A 7,538-nucleotide genomic window follows, 5' to 3' on the forward strand; every position below is an offset into this window, starting at 1 on the left:
GGGGCAGCCCAGCGGGAGAGACTCTTCGGCAGGCGCGGGAGGGTGATTGAGGGAAAAGCGGGCAGCGAGAGGCTTGTCATGGGGATCCGAGTTACGGGGCGGCACTGGTAGCATCTGGGGCCTCCCGGGGGGACCGGAAGTGTCAACGCTCGGGACCCCGGCGCCAGCTCCGCTAAGGGAGATCGGGAGTGGGAGGGTCCCCGCTGCTCTAGTCCTGGGAAGGGAGGGGGAAAGGAGGGAGCCGCGATCTCGCCCCGCCCCTGGGCTTGTTACGGCGGGGGCGGGGAGTGAGGGCTTCTTTCGGGGGGGAGGGAGCGGAGATCGGGGGACTCAGCAGTGCCCTCCCGAGCGGCGGCCGGTGTCCCCGCGGCGCCGGGCTGCCGAGCCGAGGAGCCGCGGCGGCCGTGGCTGTTGCATGTGTGGCTGCTGGATGCGGAGGCGGCGGCGGCGGTGGTGGCGGCGGCGGCAGCAGCGGCAGGATGTTAGGGCAGCAGCAGCAGCAGCAGCAGCAGCAACTCTACTCGTCGGCCGCGCTCCTGACCGGCGAGCGGAGCCGGCTCCTCACCTGCTACGTGCAGGACTACCTCGAGTGTGTGGAGTCGCTGCCCCACGACATGCAGAGGAACGTGTCCGTGCTGCGGGAGCTGGACAACAAATATCAAGGTAGGGGCCGCGGGTCCTCCACCCCGACTCGGGGCCCGGGCACGGTCGCTCGGAGCCTGCCCCAGGGAAAGTGCCACTTTTCCAGCTCACCCCGAGTGTACACAGTGTGTGTGGGGGTCTGGCATGTGGGACCCGGGGCAGCGGGCCCCCGCAGGTGGGGTTCGCGGCCCTCCCCCTTCCCCCGCTGCGGACTTCTTGTGTGGGGGGGTTTGAGGGTGGAAGGGAGCGGTGGCCGCCCGTCAGCCCCCGCTGCAGACCCAGCGGCTGTAGCCGCTGTGAAGACGAAATCAGCCATTTTTAAGCAGCAAGCTCATTTGTTCCGGGTGTTCGCCCGCCGGGTGCCGCAGACCCCTCGGCGCCCCGGCCCGGGGAGCGTGCAGCCGGGCGGTGGAGGGACGGGTGCCGTGGGGAGTGAGCGGCCGGCCGCGGCCGGACTCCCGCGGGCCCACAGGGCCGGGCTTCCTTCAGCCCAGCCCGCCTCAGGCCCCCACCCCCTGAGCGCAGATGCACTGGAACGTGCTGGGGGGGAGGGGGCGAGGGCGGACTGCGAAGGCGGCCTCCGGGGAGGTCCCTCCCCTGGCGGTCCGGAGCTCCGGGCTCGGGAATCGAGTCTTCCCCCGTCTCCCGCCCCAGGGAAAGTTCCGGGCCGCAGCCTTTCCCGGCTGCTACAGCCGAATGGTTGAAAGGCTAGGGGGCTCCCCATGGGGGAGCCGAGGGGTGTGTGTATGTGTGTGTCTCTGTGTGTGGGGCGAGGAGGACCCCTACCCCCCGCCTGGGGGCGGGGCTTGCAAGGTGACGTAGATGTGGGCGGGGCGCGGGCACGCGCGCTCCCGCCCGTCCGGAAAATGGCTCGTCGAGGGCAGGCTCGGGCGGCTGTGCAGGACGTTAGCTCGCCGTCGGCGCAGTCAGTGTTGGGATTCGGGACACGTTTGTCTGAATTTTCGACTCCACCTCCCCCCCCCCGCCCCAATCACTCAAATCACGACAGAAATACAGTCAGCCTCCGGGACCGTCGCCGATCCCGGCACCGCGTAGGTTCCGGGCCCTGCGTCACTTCCGGGTCCCCTAAGGGTGTGAGCTGGTTGACTGGGCAACCGCCTGGCGTCTCTCAACTCCGGAGTCCCTCCTTCGCCGAGTTTAAATGCTGTGGCAAAAGCCGCCCTTTGTGGTCAGACCCAGACAGCTAGGACAGGGAATCGACTTTTCTTACAGAGCGTGTTATTTGTTATTTGTCATTGGTGACCCTTTCACCTGCAACTGCAAGGGGAGGAGTTAACTTAAATGGGGAGCCGTTTGCGGTTAATAATCCCGAATCAAGCAACCGACCTTGGACCTGATGTGAAATCAGCCCTCTGAACTTTAAAAAGATAACTTCTTGGACCCATTCTCAGTTTTTCGACCCGTCGCTAATCCTACAATTTAGTGTCTTAACGCATTTCTGGGGTGGTATTTTGGGGCCTGCAGCCTGATAGAATATTTAGTTGTCTCTGTGTCTTGTTTCTTAACCTATTAAAAAACAGTTTAAAGGCAGTTTATTTCTGCCTTTTGAATCCATATTGACAGGACTGGTCTCTTTTGGGGTGGGGGAAGTGATTAATACAGATTACTTACTGGTTGTCAGTTGCTGCACTGCGTTCAGAACATTATCCCATTTAATCTTCACAGCTCAATGAAGTAAACATTCATTTTTCAGACAAATTTAAATTTACAAGGAGTTTGAGTAACTTGTCCAATTAAGCGGGGAATGTTTGACTCCACAGCGGGGCTTCTTCAGGTGCACATGGTCGTTTCTAAAGTATTTAAATCTTTTTTTTTAATGCTCTCCAAAGGTGTTTTCTATAGACATGGAGCACATACCTGAATTGTAACCTAAAGATATTACATGTGTGCCTCAGAGTTGTATGTGGAACCTTTTTAGTTTTCCAATGATAACTCTGAAGTTTGTAAAACTTGGATGCTTTTACATTTCTTTAAAGACCTGTTTGAGTTCACAGAAGTTAAGATACTTTAATTTGAATTGGCGAGCGATAATTTGTTATAGGAAATATGCAGTCTTGACCATGTAGATTTGACCACGTGAGAAACAGTATTGGGCCTTGAAAGACTGCTAAGTCGCTTCAGTCGTGTCCGACTCTGTGTGACCCCATAGACGGCAGCCCACCAGGCTCCCCCGTCCCTGGGATTCTCCAGGCAAGAACACTGGAGTGGGTTGCCATTTCCTTCTCCAATGCATGAAAGTGAAAAGTGAAAGTGAAGTCGCTCAGTCATGTCGGACTTTTAGCGACCCCATGGACTGCAGCCTACCAGGCTCCTCCCTCCATGGAATTTTCCAGGCAAGAGTACTGGAGTGGGGTGCCATTGAGAGATTATAAAAAGTTGTAGCTCCCTTAAGACTATCAGATCAGATCAGTCGCTCAGTCGTGTCGGCTCTTTGCGACCCCATGAATCGCAGCACGCCAGGCCTCCCTGTCCATCACCAACTCCCGGAGTTCACTGAGACTCACTTCCATCGAGTCAGTGATGCCCTCCAGCCATCTCTTCCTCTGTCGTCCCCTTCTCCTCCTGCCCCTAATCCCTCCCAGCATCAGAGTCTTTTCCAATGAGTCAACTCTTCGCATGAGGTTCGTTTCAAAAGTAATACAAAAACAGTGATCTAGTTTCACTCTATGCACATGCTTCCTAAGCTCAACTTTCAGTTTTCTGTTAGCTTTGTATACTTGTGTGTTTTTGATTTTTCATGTCTTTAATTTCTTTGCTAGTTCTTAAGTATTTTTTGCTTTTTTATTTCATATTTACAGTAATAGTGATATAAGTTATTTAGACAGTCAAATTTTTTTCCTATTTCATACATTTTCAGAAATTACTGAAGAACCCTAAAAGTAGACTTAAAAACTTTTAAAGATAGAGGAATGAAGAAAACAATTGCATAATTGAATGAAGTATTTATTATGTGTGTGTTAGCCGCTCAGTCGTATCTGACCCTTTGCGATGTCAAGGACTGTATCCTGTCAGTTTCCTCTGTCCATGGAATTCTCCAGGCAAGAAAACTGGAATGGGTTGCCATTTCCTTCTCCAGGGGATCTTCCTGACCCAGGGATTGAACCCAGGTCTCCTGCATTGCAGGCAGAATCTACCGTTTGAGCTATCAGGGAAGCCCAGTTTATTATGGGGTATTGTTATTAGAGAACCTCAATTTTTGTTCCGGTATTCTTGTTCATAATTTCCTTCATAATCAAAGGTTATTTACACCTTTGAGCTAAAATTTCGAATTTAATATCCAGTGCCTTCCATGCAGGTGTGTAGAATGTGCTTAAAGGGTAGAGCCAAACTGACAGGTATGGTGCAGTTCAAAGTCTAGGGTGGTTACCTGTTGAGTTTCAGTGTCTTCACATGCAGAAGTGGTGGCTTGCTCACAGGATTGTGATCATGAGAAAGTTGCATGGAAGGGACTCAGTGAGTGTTAGTGGCCTTTCTTCCGTCACTATGTAATTAAGGTGTCTTGCAAAGGTGAATTTTTACCTCATATATAGTATCTGTGTTACTATAATTAGCTTCTAATTCCTGATTATTGGATAAGGCTGCCTTTATTTTTTAAACTTCAATTTTTGTGTGTCTGAGGGGAAAATATAGAACTTTTTTTTCCTGGAAGAAAGTTGAGTTCTAAAGAAATCCACTTACATACCTAGCTGGGAAAATGAGCAAGATGTGAACATTATTTAAAAATACTCTGTGCGGGTGTGAGTACCCTCAGACATGTGGGGGCACATTGTCCAGTAAATAGTTGTCCTTTGTGTGAGTACCTACAGTTTCCAAGGAGGTTCTGTTTCATAAGTTGTGTTGAATACATGCTCTATATTACCTTACTTGGAGACACCCCCCAATGTATGTTACTCATCTAACATTTTTGTTCTTGTCGTTAGAGTAATGACATTAGAAGATAAAACAGTGATATGGCATGTGGTGTGATAAATTCCAAGTTAATTTTTGTTTCTGCGCTGTTTCTAAGAACTCTTTCAGGTAGCATTGTATCTCATAAGAACAAGAAAGAGGACAGATTTGAATAAGACACTTATGTAAATTTGGTGACATCTGGAACTATATTTTCAGATTTTTGTATGTCTTCTAATGACTCAGCCATTTTTAGTTGATTTAAGTGTATCCCACATTCTCTAAAGTACCTAAATCAGCAGATCAAAAAACTGAGGACCAAATGCTGAGTTATCTACAAAAGCACAGTGACCCATTGCTGACTTAACTATAATTTTGTTAATAGCTTAGTCAGTTGATGCCAGAACCTGAACCTAAACCTGTTCTGGAAATAGTTTGATTTTCAGCGTCTCCCATGTGATGCAATAAAAGAGCCATTCAAGCGAATATCATGGAAAGCTAAGAGTTATTTGTGTCTGCTTTGCTTAATCTCCAGGGGATGATCTGAAAGTCGAGGTAGAGAGTGCCTCTGGGGCCATGTAGCAAGTCACGGATTGAACTGTCTAGCCTAGTCCCGGTGAAAGACTTATTTTTAATTAGCCACACATCTTTTGTCCTTTCTAGTGTAGATTAATGAATATTAGGGAGGGCTCATTCTTTTTATTAGCTTATTTCTAAAAGTACTTTCATGTTGGATAATGTGTGGTCTTGGTAAGGACAATAAAATGTTTTTACTGTATTCATACTATGCAGGAATGTGGTTTTATGGTTGAGTTCTTTTTTTTTTTGAGTTCTTTCTTACTGTACCAGTTCTGGGAAAAATAACTAACTTGAAAAATGTTATATGTGCCAACGTGCATTTTCTTTTTTTTCTGATTTTTTTCTTTTCTTTTTTTAGAAACATTAAAGGAAATTGATGATGTCTATGAAAAATATAAGAAAGAAGATGATTCAAACCAGAAAAAACGCCTCCAGCAGCATCTCCAGAGGGCATTAATCAATAGTCAAGAACTGGGAGATGAAAAAATTCAAATTGTCACACAGATGCTCGAATTGGTGGAAAACCGGGCAAGGCAAATGGAGCTCCACTCCCAGTGTTTTCAAGATCCAGCCGAAAGTGAGCGAGCTGCGGATAAAGCGAAGATGGACTCCAGCCAACCAGAACGGTCTTCCAGAAGGCCCCGCCGGCAGCGGACCAGTGAAAGCCGCGACCTGTGCCACATGACGAACGGGATCGAGGACTGTGACGATCAGCCCCCCAAAGAAAAGAAATCCAAGTCCGCCAAGAAAAAGAAACGCTCCAAGGCCAAGCAGGAAAGAGAAGCTTCCCCCGTCGAGTTTGCAATAGATCCCAACGAACCTACATACTGTTTATGTAACCAAGTGTCTTACGGGGAAATGATCGGATGTGACAATGAACAGTGTCCAATCGAATGGTTTCACTTTTCGTGTGTTTCACTTACCTATAAACCAAAGGGGAAATGGTATTGCCCAAAGTGCAGGGGAGATAATGAGAAAACAATGGACAAAAGTACTGAAAAGACAAAAAAGGAAAGAAGATCGAGGTAGTTAAAGGCCATCCACATTTTAAAGGGTTGTCTTTTATATAATGCTTTCAGAATTTACTTTCAGAAAATGTTTTAGGGTAAATGCATAAGACTATGCAATAATTTTTAATCATTAGTATTAATGGTGTATTAAAAGTTGTTGTACTTTGTCTGTGACCTTAATTTTCTGCACTGAATTACCAAATATTTTAAACCAGGTAGTCTTCAGATCGCCTGATGAAAGGAGCAGGGACTAGAAAAGGGTGGCTTGAACATGATAAAAACTTCACACACCATGCCTATTTCATCTTCACTGAAACTGCAATGCTAATTTGGGGGGAAACACCAAAGTTTTGCTAGCATTTTAGTTCTGTGTGCTTAAAAAAGTTTAGATACAGTTGAGAGTTCTCTGTAAGCCTTCAGGTTATCTTGGATAATTTAAAATATGAACACTATACCATTCAGAGCTTCTTTCTCCCTGGCCCCATTTACACATACACTTGTTGATCTCTAGTCTTCCAAGAATTTAAGGAACTAGAGATAAGAATTTGGGATTCCATGTGGAATAATGTGCTCTTATCGGAGTATTTGCTGCTGTATTTTCCATAGTAGCGTTTTGATACACTGTCAGTAGCCAGTTTATAAATACCTTGCTGCTGCTTCACAGCTACATTGAGTCTAGTGCTTCATAAGGGAGTTGTTTTGTTTTAATTGAGGCTGGTAGGAGCAATTAGAATACCAAAAATGCTGCCATGGGCTTGTATTGGCAAAATTTGGGTTATGCAGTATCATGGTTCAAGGCACTTGAGCAATTTTAAAGAAGCATCTTTGTTAAGTATTTTTCATGTTGACCCATGGCTGGGATGCCTGGTCACAGGCCTATCAGCGGGAAAAAGGTGTATACTAGTCTTTAAATATTGCCTTTATGTCAAACAGTAGTTTAAGTAGTTTTGCTAGTGGCTGTAGTTTGTTTCTGTCCCAATCAGAAATTATATATTATTTTAAGTAATAGTGTATTTACTTTCTTAACTTTCTGGAATTGGTGCTGTTTGGTGTCTTCATGTTTAATGAACTAATTTCATTATAACAATGCAATTAATAATGTATTTGTAAATTGAATTTTCCAAGATTAATATTTTAAGGGTGAGCATCTTGATGGATACATATCCATATATTTGGAGAATTTTTGGTTTTTCAGGGGTGGGGGCAGTGGATTGAGTAGTCCTTAAATCTATATGTAACATACTTTTTAGTCCTCATTTCTTCCTAATCTGATGATCTGAATTCTTTTTGATTAACATGTGAAAAATCCTGTTTGCTTGTTTGGAAAAAAGAAAAAAAAAAAGAAAAAAGTGTTTTTCTCTTCTAGTTCTCCTGTGTGACTTTTAGGCATAACGTTTC

At 46.3% G+C, this 7,538-nt stretch overlaps 1 protein-coding gene across 1 annotated transcript; it reads left to right on the forward strand.

The window, feature by feature from the left end:
* The first annotated feature begins 43 nt into the window (after window positions 1–43).
* On the forward strand, window positions 44–6,945 carry ING2 (inhibitor of growth family member 2). The gene is made up of 2 exons (XM_027529815.1): window positions 44–663; window positions 5,489–6,945. The coding sequence occupies exons 1-2, from the start codon at window positions 480–482 to the stop codon at window positions 6,157–6,159; spliced, it is 855 nt and encodes a 284-aa protein (XP_027385616.1). The 5' UTR covers window positions 44–479; the 3' UTR covers window positions 6,160–6,945.
* Window positions 6,946–7,538: the final 593 nt, after the last annotated feature.

This window comes from Bos indicus x Bos taurus, chromosome 27 (genome assembly GCF_003369695.1).
Source record: "Bos indicus x Bos taurus breed Angus x Brahman F1 hybrid chromosome 27, Bos_hybrid_MaternalHap_v2.0, whole genome shotgun sequence".
Classification (NCBI taxonomy): Eukaryota; Metazoa; Chordata; class Mammalia; order Artiodactyla; family Bovidae; genus Bos; species Bos indicus x Bos taurus.

Bases quoted from the DNA above. Each gene is read 5' to 3' on its own strand.
- ING2 (XM_027529815.1), top strand. From the start codon at position 480: ATGTTAGGGCAGCAGCAGCAGCAGCAGCAGCAGCAACTCTACTCGTCG. The intron at 664-5,488 runs GTAGGGGCCGCG...TTCTTTTTTTAG, and splicing joins GCTGGACAACAAATATCAAG to AAACATTAAAGGAAATTGAT.